Source organism: Oryctolagus cuniculus, chromosome 11 (genome assembly GCF_964237555.1).
Source record: "Oryctolagus cuniculus chromosome 11, mOryCun1.1, whole genome shotgun sequence".
Classification (NCBI taxonomy): domain Eukaryota; kingdom Metazoa; phylum Chordata; class Mammalia; order Lagomorpha; family Leporidae; genus Oryctolagus; species Oryctolagus cuniculus.
The window spans coordinates 97,313,558-97,331,902 of record NC_091442.1 but is presented as its reverse complement, the minus strand read 5'-3'; the positions used below and the strand labels follow the sequence as shown (position 1 = coordinate 97,331,902).

At 39.5% G+C, this 18,345-nt stretch overlaps 1 protein-coding gene across 9 annotated transcripts in view; it reads left to right on the top strand.

Annotated features, from left to right (window-relative positions):
* CEP83 (centrosomal protein 83) overlaps positions 1-18,345 on the top strand; it is a 162,301-nt gene that overhangs the window by 128,550 nt on the left and 15,406 nt on the right. For 8 of the 9 annotated variants that reach the window (XR_011380196.1, XR_011380195.1, XM_070052706.1 and 5 more), the window contains 4 exons: positions 3,689-3,764; positions 6,249-6,406; positions 9,035-9,164; positions 17,857-17,960. Coding sequence is in view for 6 of the 9 variants with exons in the window: in XM_070052706.1 (XP_069908807.1) it covers positions 3,689-3,764; positions 6,249-6,406; positions 9,035-9,164; positions 17,857-17,960 (468 nt within the window). In the remaining 3 variants the exon portion in view is untranslated. Of the gene's footprint in view, positions 1-3,688; positions 3,765-6,248; positions 6,407-9,034; positions 9,165-17,856; positions 17,961-18,345 lie in introns of those variants that run through there. The other variant, XR_011380198.1, reaches the window with a different exon arrangement.

Sequence of the window (18,345 nt, the reverse complement as noted above, 5' to 3'; positions counted from 1 at the left end):
AAAGGATTTATTTATTGGGGCTGGCACTGTGGTACAGCTGGTTAAAGCCCGGGCCATATGCCATCCTATATGGGTGCCGGTTCTAGTCCTAGCTGCTCTTCTTCCATTCCAGCTCTCTGCTATGGCCTGGGAAAGTGGTAGAAGGTGGCCCAAGTCCTTGGGCTCCTGCATCTACATGGGAGACCTGGAGGAAGCTCCTGGCTCCTGGCTTCAGATCTGCACAGCTCCGGCCATTGTGGCCATCTGGGAGGTGAACCAGAGGATGGAAGATCTCTCTCTGTTTCTACCTCTCTCTGTAACTCTTTCTTTAAAAACTCTGTCTTTTTTAAAAAAGATTTAATTTATTTATTTGAAAGTCATAGAGAGAGAAAAGAGAGATCTTCCATCTGCTGATTTGTGCCTCCAAATAACCACAACGACCAGGCTGATGTCAGGATCCAGGAGCTTCATCTCCCATGTGGGTGCAGGGGCCCAAACATTTGGGCCATCCTTTGCTGCTTTCCCAGGCACATTAGCAGGGAGTTAGTTGGAAGTGGAGCAGTTGGGACTCCAGCTGGAGCTCATATGGGATGCTGGTGCTACAGAGGCAACTTAATACACTATGTCACAGTGCCAGCACCTATTAGCTTAAAAAAATATTCAAGGGGCCGGCGTATGTGTTGGGTAACACTGCCACCTGCAATGCTGGCATCTCATGTGGTCACCGGTTTGTGTCCCAGTTGCTCCACTTCAGTCCAGCTAATGGCCTTGGAAAAGCAGCAGCAGAAGGCCCAGATGTTTGGGTGAGAGACCTAGATGAAGCTCCTGGCTTCAGCTTGGCCCAGCCTTGGTCATTGTGACCATCTGGGGGGTGAACCAATGGATGGGTTTCTCTCTCTCCCGCTCTCTCTCCCCCTCTCTGTAACTCTGGCTTTCAAGTAAATAAATAAATAAAACTTTTTAAAAATAGAACTATTAAATATATCCTCCTTTCTGTTTATACTCCATCTTGAGAAGAATTGTCTGTTGTGTGTCATCTTGGTACTGAGTAGAGACTTGTACCTGGCCATTTAGACAAGTTCATTCTCAGATTTGAACTGCCTAGTGTTGGAAGTGAATGCATTTGTGACAGGATTTGAAGAACCAGGCAGTTCTTGTGATGTGTCTTTGCCCATGATTACTGTCAATTACTGTATTTTGGTTCAGGTTCATTCTCTCTCTCTCTTTTTTTTTTTTTTTTAATTATTTATTTATTTATTTAAGAGGTAGAGTTACAGACAGTGAGAGGGAGAGACAGAGAGAAAGGTCTTCCATCTGTTGATTCACTCCCCAATGGCTACAATGGCGGGAGCTGTGCCAATCCAAAGCCAGGAGCCAGGTGCCTCTTCCTGGTCTCCCATGCGGGTACAGGGGTCCAAGAGCTTGGGCCATCCTGCACTGCCTTCCTAGGCCATGCAGAGAGCTGGATTGGAAGAGGAGCAGCAGGGACTAGAACCGGCGCCCATATGGGATGGCGGCACTGCAGGTGGAGGATTAACCTACGGCCCCAGGTCCTCTTTTGATTCCTGTGGGTGCCAGGGGCCCTGTTTGGGCCATCCTCTGCTGCCTTCACAGGTGCATTAGCAGGAAATGGATCTGACTCAAATCCATGCTGCAGTACGGGATGTGGTATAGCAAGAAGGGGCCTAACTTGCTGCACCATGATCCCTGGAATCTTCCTTTAGTGAACTCTTTGGTTCGTGGAATTAAGACCATTTGTCTTATTCTTACATATCTCTGATAATATCTGTTAAATTCTACAATCTATTAGAATCCTAAATGTAGTGATGTTAAATAATGGACTGATGCCCCCCCCCCCAAATCATATCAGTATTAGATTCTAAACTGCTTCAGCAAGATGAACAGAGGCCATGTATGTCATCTGTTGTAACCTGCCCCACAATGGTGATGTTATTCTTCTGTTTTAATGATTTGCGGATACTCCGTTTCTTAAGGTTTATTTATTTATATTGAAAGATTTACAGAAAAAGATGGTCTGTGTGCTGGTTCACTTCCCAGATGGCTGCAGCAGCCAGGCTGGACCAGGTTTCAGGACCCAGGAGTTTCATTTGGGTCATCCATGCGGGTAGCAGAGGCTCAAACACTTGGGCTGTCTTCTGCTTTTCCAGTCCCTTAGCCTGGAGCTGGATGGAAATTAGAGCAGCCAGGACTCGAACTGGTGCCCATATGGGATACTGGCATCCCAGGCAGCAGCTACGCCCACTAAGCCACAGCGCCAGCTCTGTGCAGATGCTCTTTACTATAGGCTTCCTTAGTTTAAGCTTTTCTATATAGGGCACTATTGTTTTTCTTCATATTTGTAGAACTTATTTAGAAAGCATTCAGGCCAGGAATGCTTTTAAACTGGGTCTTGCATCTCATATATCTAAGTTCTTGACCTGATCTACTATGTACTTGGGACTCAAGTTTTCTAAATGGACCTGAGCTAGGGCCCAGAGTTTTCTTGTTTGTTTCCATCATCTTGATTTTGTAGAAAGAAACTGTATTAACTCAGTAACCTAAAAGCACGAAATTAATAGCATTTTTAAGCATTGATTGTATGAAATGCGCCAGTTGATACTGTAGCCAGAATTGTGAAATAAGAATGTGGTTGGTACTGACAAAGGAACAAAGGCGGAACCCAGGTGGCGTAGTCTATTGGAGCCTTGTTTCCAGTGTTTATGTCTAAATGAATCATGAAGCTATAGGTCATATCTGCAGGGTTTTTCCATGTAATGTTGTCCAGTCATCTGGACAGTGTCTCATGCGGATCTAGGTTGGTTCATTCAGCCCATCAACAAATATTTATTGAATTGATAGAAGCACAGCCTTAGCTTTCTGAGAGTGTTATAGTCCCATTAAGCATATTATTTTGGGCAGATAAGATATGCTAATAATGCCAGCCTATAAATAACAAGTGCCAGATGAATTCTATTTGAGCTAAGTGAAGAATTTTCAGAAGTAGGATGTTGGGGGCCCTATCCTGCCAAACCTGATTAGCATGAAGCCTTCCTCATGAGATGAGTCATGTGGTCCCCAGAAGTGCTCTGCATTTTAAGGCTCTGGCTCAGGATGTATCATTCTCCTTGAGAAGGGGCAGTATTTTCTAAGTGTTCACCCATCTCGGGGACACAAAGCTCATAAAATATTTTCTAGAATAAAGTATGGTGCCTTGTATAGTTTTCTTTTAAATCTGTAGCCTTGTAAAGTGGAAGTGAGTCTGAAAGCATTGTGTAAATTATAAAATTTTTTATAGATATAAAATGACTTCTTCTAACAGACTGCTGTCTTACGCGTTAGCAACACATTCTTTCAGTTTTTCCACTGAGGACCACTTGTTCAGCCTGTTCACTATGTTCGTCTGTAACCTACCTGTCAACTTTTTAATCTCCATATAGTTTTCTCTGATGCCCTGGGATAGACTTGATTTCTCATCCTCTCTGTAGGCATAGTTTGTAAATTTCCCTATTGTGAAAGAAGTAACTTGTGTTGCATTTTAGTTGTATTTGATCATAAGCTTGCTGCCCTAAGTCTAGATGTTTGTGGTTATATTTACTACTTTGCATAGCACGATGCCTGGTATCAGGAAAATGATGGCTTCACGTTTCATCCAGTGAAATAAATCAACCATGGATTCTTAACAATGTCTTTTGTTGTGTTGTGGTTTTAGGTTAAAACTTCAGCAACAAATTGTGGATATTGAAAAAGCAGAGAAAGAAAAAAATGAAAATTCTGATTTGAAACAGGTATGATTTTAGCATACAGTTTGCTTTTGTCTTTAAGTATTTTTAAAAATCTGTGTTTTGCACATTTGTTGTAATTTTACGTATCAGTTTTACAATTGACAGCATTTTAAAGTGGTTGATATGTAAAGATAAAAATGTTTAAACCTTAATTTAGTAAATTTCTTTTACTAGCTGCTGCTTTCTTTCTATATATATATGTAGATGTATATATATATGCTGTAGCTCATGACATTTTTTAATTATAATTAAAGGCAATATTTTGATATTTTGAATTTTTTAAATTGAATAGAAATACCATTCAGGCTTTAAATTGTGTAATAATTCATCTAAAACTTTGTGTTTATTCCATGAAGTATTCCTTAATGTACCCCTATGAAATTTGGGAGTTGTTGTTTATGGAAGTAAATTTATATTTTAATTAGTTATTTGGATTCGGGAAAGGTTTATTTAAAGTTAGAATGTGAAAGACTATTGTTTCCTGAATTTTTTTGTTTAAAAGGTTTTTCTTATAAATTATGAAGTAATGAAGATTCTATTTTTAAGATTTTTGATTTCAAGATAACCAGTGCTCCTTTGTATGCACAGTTATGGTTGCTAATTCTTTTTTTTTAAAGATTTATTTTATTTATTTGAAAGAGTTACAAAGAGAGGCAGAGACAGAGATCGGTCTTCCATCTGCTGGTTCACTCCCCAGATGGCCGCAACGGCCGGAGCTGCGCTGATCCGAAGCCAGGAGCCAGGAGCTAGGAGCTTCTTCTGGGACTCCCATGTGGGTGCAGGGGCCCAAGGACTTGGGCCATTTTCCACTGCTTTCCCAGGCCACAGCAGAGAGCTGGATTGGAAGAGGAGCAGCCGGGACTTGAACAAGCACCCATATGGGATGATAGCGCTTCAGGCCAGGGCTTTAATCCGCTGTACCACAGTGCCAGCCCCTATGGTTTCTAATTCTTAACAAGGAGGGCATAATATCTGATACTCTAAGAGAAAGTTATGTGGTATAGTTGGTGTTGGACTTTGCTTCATCCTGTGGATATGAAGAGATGTTAAGCTTGTTGGAGGTTGCCTGTTTGGGCAGCTGTAATGTAGACTGAATATTTGCCACTTGAGTTAAACATAAGGAATGTATAGTTCTACATAGAGGAGTTCATTCCAAAGTAGAAATCTGAGACATACCATTTTCCTTCATTTGGCGAGCAGTTGCTCTATAACTGTAGAGTCTTAACTTACTTGGCTTTGCTACCATCAGGAAATGATGGGATAATTTCCCATTTATTTAATTTATTGCATGAAGAAAAACTTGTTTCTTTTGATCCTTGAATCTCATAATGGGTTCTTTTGATTCCTGTCTTTTGACTTTTTGCTCTGAATTCTCAGAGAAAGGCTTAAAGAGGTGAAAGGAATTAAAGGAAAAATGAGAACTTTTATTATTTATTACTTATAGGGAAATGGATGAAATTGTCCTAAATGAAAATTTATTTGAGTATAACTTAGAAGCACTGTGACTCTTTCTAGCTCGTTAATCTTTTACTAGATAATTACCTACTTTTCATGAGAAAAAGTACTCCCAAATAAAAGTCAGTTTGGATGAAGGAAAGTCTAGAGTGGCATTATTTGAAAAATGGCTATCAAGGCCATTGCTTGGAAACCTTTTAAAAGTAGTTTGAGAATGGGAGTGGCATTGTGGCACAGCAGGTGAAGCTGCTACTTGTACACCCACATGTGTGCCGGTTCGTGTCCTGGCTCTCTGCTTCTGATCCAGCTGCATGCTAATGGCCTGGGAAAAGCAGCAGAGGATGGTGCAACTGCTTGGGCCTCTGCACCCCTGTGGGAGAACCAGATGAGGCTTCTGGCTACTGGCGTTGGCCTGGCTCAGTCCTGGCTGTTGGGGCCCTATGGGTAGTGAACCAGTGGGTGGAAAGATCTTGCTGTGTCTCTTCGTCTCTCTCTGTCTCTCTGACTTTAAAAATAAATAAAGAAATCTTAAAAAAAAAAAAAAAAAAAAAAGGTGTGAGAAGGATCCTTCCTGCACTTAAACAGTTGCTGACTGCTCTGCTCTTACAGCACTCGTGGAAGGGGTGCTTGTCTCAGGGTACCGGAAAAGGGGGAAGCAGTTTCTTCAGCTGCTTTCCTAGGTGACTTGTTTTTAAAATCTGTCTCTCCTAGAAAACTAGAGGGAGCCTAGTGTGACAGGAGCCTCACTGACGTCCCCACTCTCCTCCTGACACGTCTCCCCATTCCCAGCACACACCTTTTCTGGTCCGCTTATCTGGGGAAGCAGCGAGGGGACTCCTTCAGGAGAGTGGTTTTTGTAGTCTTTAGTTGCAGCAGGAACCGATCTTACTGACTGCTATTTATGATCTCATTTAACGTGTGCCTGCTGGGTAGGGCACTTGTGAGGGGAGGTGCTTACTGATCTCTGCTTCTCTCATAACTGACTGGGTTTGTTTAGTGACCTCATGTTCCTGTTCTGTCTTGCCTTATAAGCAAGTCAGTAGTTTGCAGATTCAGGTAGCCTCGCTGGCGCGGTCAGAGAATGAATTGCTGAATTCAAACCAAATGCTGAAGGAAATGGTGGAGAGATTAAAGCAAGAATGCCAGAATCTCAGAGACCAAGCCGAAAACGCACAACGGACAGTTAAAAAGTAGAGTTTGCTCTTTTTTATGTACAAGCTGTTTTTTCTTCTGTGTTGTATGTGGTTACTTTGATACTTCCAGGGTTGGATGGGTTTTAGGAACAAGTTACAGATACCCTCTGATAATTACATTTCCATATATTGAGCTTTTAAAATTCTGCCTGATCACAGTGTTCTGAAAACACTCAGAGAAAAACTTTTGTATTCATTGAGTAAACCAAATATTTCCTATTTTAGAAATTTAAATCAGGGGATAGAATAGCTTGGTTGTGCTTTTTTATTTTTATTTTTGATGCACAAAACTCACTTCCTAGAATTAAAACTAGTCTCTTAGATTTTCCCTTTGAAAAACTAATTTATGTGTTTATTTTTTTGAAAATTTGAAAGTTGCTAATAGTAGACTATATAGAGACTGTTATGGAAAGAATTATTTTGGCAATATTCAAGATTTTGTATACTCTGTAAGATTTTGTTTAGATTTGGCAGAACACTGTGCTGTTTTATTTGCTTTGCCTTTATAATATGTTGGTACTATAAGTTTTTATTTTAATCTTCAAAACATTGTTCTTTTCAAGTTTGTTATTAAGACTTTCCTACCACATGAAACCTTTTCCTTCATTTTCTCTGTTATTTCATATTTTAAGATTTGCCCATGGTTTCATATATGGGATTGAATCTCAAGAAAAGGAAATAAGCAAGATATATATCCAAAATAAGTTGCAACAGTCCTGAGAGTTTTAACTTATTTTTCTTTATTTTACAAAAAACAAAAGAAACAAACTTGTATCTTGGAATCCTCAAGTATTTGATTGACATGAACTTAGGAATTCTAATGACAGTGTAGTTAGCAAGTTGAAGTAATTAATTATTGGTTTCTGAATCCTGTAGAAGAAAATAGCCAGACTAGTGGTCAGTAGAATATGATTTTCATTCTAGGTTTATCTTAAGACCTTAGGCAAATAATCTAACTTCTCAGGATTTATTATTCTCTCTCTCTCTTTTTTTTTTTTTTAAGAAAAGATATCTGTTTATTTGAAAGAGAGAGGGTGAGACAGAGAGGTCTTCCGTCTTCTGGATCATTCCACAAGTAGCCACATGAGAAGGGCTGAACCAGGCCTAACACATGGGTGCCAGGGACCCGCCCACTTGGACCAGCTTCTGCTTTTCCCAGGCTGTTTTCAAGGAGCTGGATTGGCAGTGGAGCGGCTGGGACAGGAAGCAGCGCCCATGTGGGATGCTGCTATCGCAGGTGGCAGCTGTAACCATGTTGCTGGCCCCATGCTGCTCTCATTTTTACTGCCTGTAGTACAGATATTAAAAATCATATAAAGTATGCAGAATAACCTTAGGAATATAGATTATTAATATATTACCTTAAGTATCATATATATGAATTTTATTATAGTCAGAAAGTATACTGCATTCAGATTTGATACCAGGCTTGATTTTAACCAACTTTATTAGACCAAATTTTTATAGTCACCTGATTATCAAGTGTTTTCCTACCACTTACTGGATGTCAGTTCATCAACAATAAACACTAAGCCAATAAACAAAATAAAACAAAAAATAAAATTAAAAACAATAAACACTAAACCTTAGTTTCTACATCTACCAAAAGGATGTAACAGCAGTACCTAACTCTGAGCCTCTTTCATTTCATGAAAAATGCTACGATTTGAATAGGATATGGCTCCCAAACTCATCTAGACAGTTAAAGCCCAAAGCCATAAGTTGATGGTACCAAAAGGTGAAAACCTAATCGAGTTATGGTGTCTAGGAGGTGGGTACAGTGGGAGGTCCTTAGGTCAAGTGTGGCATGCACTTGGAAGGTTGTCAAGTGACGTTTGGTTATAAAAGTGTGAGTTGGGGCCAGCGCCGCGGCTCACTAGGCTAATCCTCCGCCTTGCGGCGCCAGCACACCGGGTTCTAGTCCCGGTCGGGGCGCCGGATTCTGTCCCGGTTGCCCCTCTTCCAGGACAGCTCTCTGCTGTGGCCAGGGAGTGCAGTGGAGGATGGCCCAAGTGCTTGGGCCCTGTACCCCATGGGAGACCAGGATAAGTACCTGACTCCTGCCATCGGATCAGCGCGGTGCACTGGCTGCAGCGGCCATTGGAGGGTGAACCAACGGCAAAGGAAGACCTTTCTCTCTGTCTCTCTCTCACTATCCACTCTGCCTGTCCAAAAAAAAAAAAAAAAAGTGTGAGTTGAGTCCAGACTCTCTTTCTGCTCCCTGAGTCATCACATGATCATTACTCTGCACAAGCTCTGCCGTTGCCATCTGCTGGCTTCACCAGACTCTGCCAAACCAATGGGTATGCCTGATCTGGGGCTGTGAACCTCCAAAATTGTGAGCCGGAATAAACCGCCTTCTCTCATAACTGGCCTGTCTTAGGTATTTTGTAGTAAGGCCAAAAAGTTGACTAATATGAGAATACATGACATAGTACATTTTGTTGTTCTAAGCACGGTGCCTGTTTTATACGTGCTCAGTAACAATGTATTAGCATCATTGTGTAGCCTTACAAGAATGTCTACAGTTGGTTAAAGGATGTGGTCAGGCAGGTCGTGAGCTTCCTTGTGCTTGTAATGGTGTCTACTTAAGCCTAAGAGTTTTTGCCTACATATATCTGCCAGGACAATGGATGAGAAGAACACGGAGTGGCTGAAGGAAAAGCGTAAGCTTCAGGAACATATCACAGAGAGAGAAGAGAAATATAATCAAGCTAAAGAGAAACTGCAGAGAGCTGCAATTGCCCAGAAAAAGGCAAGTGGTTGTTACTAAAGGGATTTCTGTGGAGTGAAGCATAATTAACTATTTCAAGGGGATAAAATTTGCAATTGAATCTGAGATTTTAGTGATATGTTTCATTTGATATTTAAACAGTACACTTTGCTGTTAACCTGGTGGGGATTAATTGGGAAAATCCAAACCATTCAGCAAATTTCTTCTTTATTTTGTTTCGAGACATTTTGTATTTTCCCAGAGATGGTATTTTTCAGAGGAATAACGTGTTCAAGCCAAGCCATATAAGTCTTCTTAACTCATTCTTCACGTAAATTATTGTGTGTTTGGACTTCCTTGCACTATGCTTAAGCAGTATATGTAAAACTTTGTGATTAAAACGGCTTTTTTGTGTCCAACTCAAAAATACAGGGGCGAATGTCTCCTTGCCCTGAGCAGGGGGACGTGGGAGCAGCCATGATAGTTCACGCAGCCTTGAACCTTTTTAACTTTTACCATTGCAGGCATACTTTTCTCTAGAATCTATTTTCTTGGAAACAGTCCAAGGTGTCATTGAATTAATGTGACCAGATGATGCATTTAAGTCCATAGGTTACAACTATTTTTCTTTTCTTTTTTTTTTTTTTTTTTTTTTTTGACAGGCAGAGTGGATAGTGAGAGAGAGAGAGACAGAGAGAAAGGTCTTCCTTTTGCCGTTAGTTCACCCTCCAATGGCCGCCATGGCTGGCGCGCTGCAACCGACGCACTGAGCTGATCCGAAAGCAGGAGCCAGGTGCTTCTCCTGGGCCAAGCACTTGGGCCATCCTCTGCTGCCTTCCTGGGCCACAGCAGAGAGCTGGCCTGGGAGAAGGGCAACCGGGAAAGAATCATCTGGCGCCCCGACTGGGACTAGAACCCGGTGTGCTGGCGCTGCTAGGTGGAGGATTAGCCTATTGAGCTGCGGCGCCGGCCACAACTATTTTTCTAATCAACAAAACCAAGGGATGTAGTGTGTCCTGTCAGTAATGTAGTACTATGGCAGTGATTCAGTAGTTCTCTTGGATCAGAGTATGGGGAGGAACATAATAGAGAATGTGTGTGTGTACATACAGAGTCCCACACATGATGCAGTATGTCTCCATTTGAGGTTTTACAGATAAGTATGAACTCAGATTCTAATTCCAGAGGTTAGTTTGGGTTGACTTCTTTTGGAGCAAAAGTGACATCCAGTGGTGAGAGAGATTATCAGTTAATCATAGGTATACCAGGAAGAGGTTAGGAGATGATAGTTTAAAAACCTGCAATATAACATTTCATCAGTACTGTGACCAGGGATGAATATTTTTCCTACTGAAATACCTGTCAAATGATGTGAACATAGTAAATACTTATTTCAGTTTTTAAAAAAAAATATTTATTTATTTGAAAGGCAGAGTGACAGAGAAGGAGAGATGCATAGAGAGATCTTCTGTCCCCAGTTTACTCCCCAGTGGCTTCAGTAGCCAAGACTGGGCCATACTGAAGCCAGAAGCCAGGAACTCTGGTTTCCCACATGGGTGACAGGGGCCCAAGTGCTTGGACCATCATCTGCTGCTTTCCTGGGCACTTTATTAAGAAGCTGGGTCAGAAGTGGAGCCAGGTCTCAAGCTGGCACTCTGTTAAGGAATGTTTCTTGATGCCAGCCCTTCATTTCACTTTGTAAGATGTGATCTGTGGATTATGACTACATCATGGGAAAGCATTAATGTCAACTTAATGAATAATTATTTTTTAAAGATTTATTTATACCAGGTCTCCTACATGGGTGCAGGGGCCCAAGGACTTGGGCCATACTCCATTTATTTGAATGCAGAGTTAGAGAGAGGCAGAGAGAAAGTGAGAAAGTCTTCCATCCACTGGTTCACTCCCCACATGGCCGCAATAGCTGGAGCTACAACGATCTGAAGCCAGGAACCAGGAGCTTCTTCTGGGTCTCCTATGTGGTGCAGGGACCCAAGGATTTGGGCCATCTTCTACTGCTTTCTCAGGCCATAGCAGAGAGCTGGATTGGAAGTGGAGCAGCCGAGGCTCAAACCAGCGCCCATATGGGATGCCTGCATTGCAGGCAGCGGCTTTACCCACTGTGCCACAGTACCAGCCCCATGAATAATTATGATCGAGATCTGTCCCACTGTGTAAGACACCACCACTAGGAGCTAATTGTTTTACATTAATTAATGTAAATAAAAATTTAATTAATTAAATTTTTAGTTAATTAAATGTGACATAGGAATACTATTAAAATATACAAGTATATTTAATTTTAGGGTTGGAAGTGATCTCAGCATTCAGATAGTTTTTCCAGATTAGGAAACTGCAGTGGTAGGTATGTAAGATAACTTGATAATAAGAGTTGAAGCCCTGACTAAAATCTATACCTTTCTGCTCATGGACTGGTGGTCTTTTTTCTTTTTATAAATTTTATTATATTTAAAGATTTATTTATCTACTTGACAGAGTTACAGAGAGACAGGGAGAGAGGGAGAGAGAAAGAGATCTTCCATTTGCTGGTTCATTCCCTACATAGCTGTAACAGCCATGGCTGGGCCAGGCTGAAGCCAGGAGCCAGGAGCTTCTTCCAGGTCTCCTACATGGGTGCAGGGGCCCAAGGACTTGGGCCATACTCCGCTGCCTTTCCCAGGCTACTAGCAGGAAGCTGGATTGGAAGAGGAGCAGCCAGGACTTGAATGGGCGCCCATATGGGATGCCAGCGTGACAGGTGGCAGCTTTACCGCTACTCCACAACGCCAGCCCCTGGACTGCTGTTCTTTCCATTGTGCTGTACTCTTTAATTTCCCAGTTTTTTTGATTCTATATACTTTCTGCTTTTCTCATAGCTGTGGTCCATATAAATCTTATTTTTTAAGTCAGACTACTTACCAAATTAACTCACCCTTTCCCTTCAAGTTAAAGATAATGCTTTAATATTACTTTTACTATAAGATTACACAAATTTAATTCATAACAATGCACAGGCTTTTTACACTGATTATTTAAATGGCAAGAATCATAACTTTGTTACACAGTAGGACTTAAAGAAGTCATAAAGATTGAACCCTAGGTTAGAAATCATAATCCTTTAGAGTTGTTATTCTGTGAAGACTTTTTACAACTAGAGAGTAACAACTTAATTTTAACCCCCCAGGCTAGATGAGATGGCACACTGCTATCTGAATGTGTATATATTGTATCTTTAAGAACTCCAAGATCCTAAGCATAAAGCTGTTATTTTGAGTGTTTTTAGGTAGGGTCCTTGGTATAAATGATGTTTTACTGTGTTGATTTGTTGGAAACAGCTTGATCAAGCGTCTTAAGTTGAGATTGCCCTTCTGTGAGTGATGGCTCCTCTGTGTATCAGTTCCTCATTTCTTACTCGATGTTGAAGTGAAAGTATGAAGAGGCATCTATTGGAGTATGCATATTAGTTTTTTTTTCCTTTTTAGGCAGATTCTGTTATGGATGTTTTCAGGAGAAAAAAAGAAAAGATAAATCAGTCTTGACATTACAGAGTATCTTACTCAGTGTGTTGTGTGCCTTAGCATTGTGCCGTACACTAAGGGGGAGATGGTAGCCATGACCCCTGCTAACCTTCGATGATCATATAACTAGTTGGCGAAAGAAGATAATGTGTGAGAATGACCTCAGTGATACTGTTAGTCACTCCCAGGTGATCTGTACAGACACTAAAGTTTGAGAACCACTGTGCCAGACAGAAAACCTGAAGAAAGGGAGACCCATTAGGAAGCTGATACAGTAAACTTAAAGTGAGAGAAAACATCTGGAATTGGGACCAGGAGTATAGTAAAGAAGGTAGAAGGTAACGACAGGAGCTATTTTGAAGGAAAAAACAAAAACCAGAATATACTGGTAGGTAAGAAAAAGAAAACTATGAAGTATTCTAGCTGGATTTAAGTGGAATTATAACAGAATAAAGAATATGTGTCAGATGAAAAGTAGGGAAATTTTCTCTCTCTTACTGTCCACTCTGCCTGTCAAAAACAAAAACAAACAAAAAAAGTAGGGAAATTTGAGAGACGTTATAAAGAAATAGTTTAAGAACATTTAACAAAACTAAGAAGAATTAGGAAATCTGAATAGTCTTGTGTCTATTTTTTAAATGTAATCCTTAATTAAAAACTTCCTACAGAGAAAAAGAAATAACAATCTTAACTTTACCAGCTAACAGAAAAAGAGGAAATATATTTCCACTTATTTTTTGAAGTTCAAAATTGATACAATCATCAGAAGAAAAGAAAATTGTGTCATAAACATAGATGTAAAAAATCATGAATATTAGCAAACTGGATCCAATAATATATTGATAATATATTATGAAATGTCAGATTTATTCTAGGTACACAAGTGTCTTAATATGCAAAATTGGTCATTGTAATTCACTCTTAACAGAAAAAAATACTATGAGTATCTTCATAGATGCAGAAAAAATTTTACAAAATTAAACACCCTTTCATGATTAAAAAACTTGTATCAAAGAAGGAATAGAAAGGAATTTTCAGTACAATAAACAGTATCTACAAAAATCCTTCAGCCAACAGTATAGGTACTAACTAAATACTGAATGCTTCTCTCACTGAAGTTCAAAAACAAGCCAAGTTTGTCTACTGTAACCAAGTTGTTCAGTATTTTATTGGAAGTTACAGCCAGGCTAAAAAGGCAAGAAAAAGAAATGAATGAAATGAATAAAATAAAATTGTCATTCTTAGTGACATGATCATGTGTGCATAAAATGTCAGTAAACTTAATATGAATTTTAAAAATTGCTAAGTTCTGGTCAGGTAACTAATACCAATTGTCTTTCTTTACAAACACACAAGCAATTTGAAAATAGAATATTTAAATGCCATCTACAATAGCATTAAGAATACCTAGAATCAAATCTAATTGAAGATGTGCACAATTTACATTGAAAAACACATACATTGCTAAGGCAAATTAAAGTATGCCTAAATTAAGAAAAAGTTATACCATGTTCATGGCTTGGTAGACTCAATATTAGTAAGATGTCAGGTCTTCCCAAACTAATCCATATATTAAATGTAATTCTAAGTAAATCTCAGTAGTTTTTTAAATGAAAATTAGAAAGTAGATTCTAAAATCCATGTGAAAATATGAAGGACTAGAATAACAGTACGCTCTTTAAGGACAGTTAAGTTAGAAGAACTCACCTACTAGAACAACACTTACTATAAACTATAGTAGTTGAAACAGTGTTGCATATTTGGTATAAGGATAGACAGATAGACAAATGGAACAGAATAGAGTCCAGAAATAGACCCACATGTGTATGGGCAACTAATTTACTGGGAAGCTACAGCTGTGTTTTAAGAAGGAAGGGATTGTCTTTTAAATAAAGAATATTGAGTGAGCCCAACCTCACAACATAAATAGAGATTACCTAAATGTGGCAAGTGAAACAAAGCAGCTAGAAGAAAATCTTGCAGAAAATTTTAGGATTTAGAGTAAGTGAAGATTTCTTAAAGAGTACACATATAGCATTAGCCATAAAACTAATGATTGATCGGTTGGATTTTATTAAGAACAGCTTTTTATCAAAGAATTCTTTTACAAGAAAGAAAATGTTACAGAAAAAGGTCAATCTGCAATACATATGAGTATATGAAAAACGGATTAGTATTCTGAGTATATCAAAACAAACAACAACAACAAAAGCTTCTTCCAAATCATTAAGAGATTACTCAAAATTTTTGTGTCCATGGGCAAAAGACTGGGATGGGCACTTCTCATACACATACACAAACACACACAGAGGATATTTGGATGGCAACTTATGTAAGAAAACTTAATATCTTTGCTATCAGGAAAACACAAATTAAAACCGTGTTCTATCAAAACAGCTAAAATTTAAAAGACTGACTGTACCATGTATTGGGAAGGATGTAGAGCAGTTAGAACTCACACATTGCTGACTAGCTTGTAAGCTGTAGAACCACTTTAGACAACTGGCAGTACCTAATAAACTCTTAAAACATTTATATTTTCTTTTTTTTTTTCTTTTTTTTTTTTTTTTTTTTTTTGACAGGCAGAGTGGACAGTGAGAGAGAGACAGAGAGAGAAAGGTCTTCCTTTGCCGTTGGTTCACCCTCCAATGGCCGCCGCTGCAGCCGGCGCACCGCGCTGATCCGATGGCAGGAGCCAGGATCCAGGTGCTTTTCCTGGTCTCCCATGGGGTGCAGGGCCCAAGCACCTGGGCCATCCTCCACTGCACTCCCTGGCCATAGCAGAGAGCTGGCCTGGAAGAGGGGCAACCGGGACAGAATCCGGCGCCCCGACCGGGACTAGAACCCGGTGTGCCGGCGCCGCAAGGTGGAGGATTAGCCTATTGAGCCACGGCGCCGGCCCAAAACATTTATATTTTCTATAACCTGCTCCTTAGATACAGCTAAGAGAATGAGTGCTTGCATCTACTAAAAACATATTGAGTGTTTTTTTTAAAAAACTAATCATATTATTTCCATACTGGAAACAACTCAATTTTCATCAACAGGAAAATGGATAAATGTAGTATATTTGCAAATTAGATGATGACATAACACTGGAAAAGAACTAACAACTGTGACATATTACACCATGGCCTGGTCATACAGATAAATTGTTGAGAAAATCCAAATACAAAGGAGTATGTGTGCTGTAGGATTTCTTTTACATGAGTAAGTGGAGAGATGGAGGACTCCCTACTTGCCCATGAGTACGTATAAACTCTGTGGTGATGGAGGGCAGAAGAGTAGTTCCTGTGCCAGAGTAGACAGGAGGAGCATGAGAACCTTGTGGAGGCTTGCAGTGGCAAGCTCAAGAAGGAGGCCCATGCCAGCATTATTTGTATGAGGAGGCTTCAGTAAGTTCATTGAAAAATATGTATTATGAAAAGACTGAATGGATTTCAAAAATTTCTGCACCAGAATAAACTTACCTTTTAGTTCCATTGTCCATGACCTTTTTGAAATACCTTGTTCCTAGATACTTAACAGTAGACTAGGTAAATAGAATGAACTATATAATAGTCATAAGTGGAATAAAGTACGTGGCAATGAATGAACTATGCCCATAAGCAAAAACATGGATCAACCTCACAAGCATAATATTGAGTGAAAGAACATTGTCATTTGTAAAAGAATACACATTGTTATTCCATTCATACGCAGGTCAAAAACAAGCAGACTGAACTGGAGCTTTGGAAATAAATAAATTGGTTGTCTTTTCAGAAGTTGGAGGGACTCATGATTGGAAGGTGGAATGGTAGGGGCACTTAGGAGCTAATCATGCTAACATTTGCTTTGTGGTTCTTCATAAAGCTTTTCATTTTCTGCAAGCATGTTATACTTCAGTTTACAGAGTTAGGAAACAAGTATCTAAGAGTTTTGTAGCTGCCAAATGTGTTCCAACATTATAGGTGTCTATTTTAAAAAAACTGAAAAATATCACTTTTGTTCATATATACTTCACTTGTATTATACATGGACTTTTCCACATTATTTAATGAATGCAATATTTACTCTTAAAAATTTTCCCCTTTGTATCTTGAACGTTGTAAATATTTCCTCTTGATATTTAGAAAGGCATAATCTTTTTTTTTTTTTTAAATTTTTATTTGAGAGGCAGAGAGAGAAAGAGAGCACGTATGTCTTGGTTCACTTCCTAGATGCCCACGACAGCCAGGGCCAGAAACTCAATACAGGTCTCCCATGTAGATGCACAAACTCAGTTACTTGAGCCATCACCCCTGCCTCTTAGGGTCTGCATTAGCAGGAAGCTGGAATCAGGAGCTGGGAGTAGGAATCGGACTCAGGCATTCTGATGTGGAATGCAGGTGTCTTAACTACGAGGCCAAATGTGCTAACCTTCTTCCCCCAGAAAGGCATATTCTCAATCTGAGATGCATCCATAAGCTGTCTCAGCTTTCTGATCTTTTAATTGCTTTAGTAGTGATTTATCAGTTGCAAGAATGCTTTTAAGTTTTATTTCAGTTTTTTAAATCACATGATATATTTTGGGAGAATAAAGAACTATAGATGATAGGCAGATTGACTGTAAAATTTTACTCTTTTTAAGAGTGTTTATATGTAGCAATTTAATTACTGATAACCAGTTTTCTGGTGTGGTATCCAGAACAGTTCTATTTGTCAAAGCAGGAATTTAAAATAGATGTGTGGTTTATTGCTTTTGCACTTTTTGTTAAGAGCCATCTATACTAATCTTTGTTCCTAGTATCCATGAAAAGCATTCATCTCTACATAAAATTTTGAGTGTGCGGCCAGTGCCGCGGCTCACTAGGCTAATCCTCCGCCTTGCGGCGCTGGCACACCAGGTTCTGGTCCCAGTCGGGGGGCCAGATTCTGTCCCGGTTGCCCCTCTTCCAGGCCAGCTCTCTGCTGTGGCCAGGGAGTACAGTGCAGGATGGCCCGAGTCCTTGGGCCCTGCACCCCATGGGAGACCAGGATAAGTACCTGGCTCCTGCCTTCGGATCAGCGCGGCACGCCGACTGCGGCGGCCATTGGAGGGTGAACCAACGGCAAAGGAAGACCTTTCTCTCTGTCTCTCTCTCTCACTGTCCACTCTGCCTGTCAAAAAAATAAATTAAAAAAAGAAAATTTTGAGTGTGTATAGTATTTAGAGTTTTATTCAAATAGATTATTAACATTTTCATATTCTTTTATAGAGAAAATCTCTTCATGAAAACAAATTGAAGAGAATGCAGGACAAAGTAGAAGTTCTGGAGGCAAAGAAAGAAGAATTGGAAACAGAAAATCAGGTATTAAAAAGGTAATGTATTTGTATGTATATATAAGAGTACTTCAAAAGTTTATGGACAGTGGCATTAAAAATTAAGTATTTTGGTGCCAAAAAAATTTCAAACCCATGCATATGAGGGGTTTTCAAGAAGTTCTTTTAAAATGCATATTATGAAAAATAGGCATGGGTTTCAAAATTTTTTGCCCCAAACTTAATTCCATTTTTCACAAAGATTTTAAAGTATCCTGTATACCTCATGTGTTTATTTTGATGTCACAGTACTTTGTTTCTGCATAAAATAATTGTTTCTGATATATAATTTATAAATCTATAAACAGCTGTTATTTATTTATTTATTTTAAAGATTTATTTTATTTATTTGAAAGAGTTACGGAGAGAGGTCTTCCATTGCTGG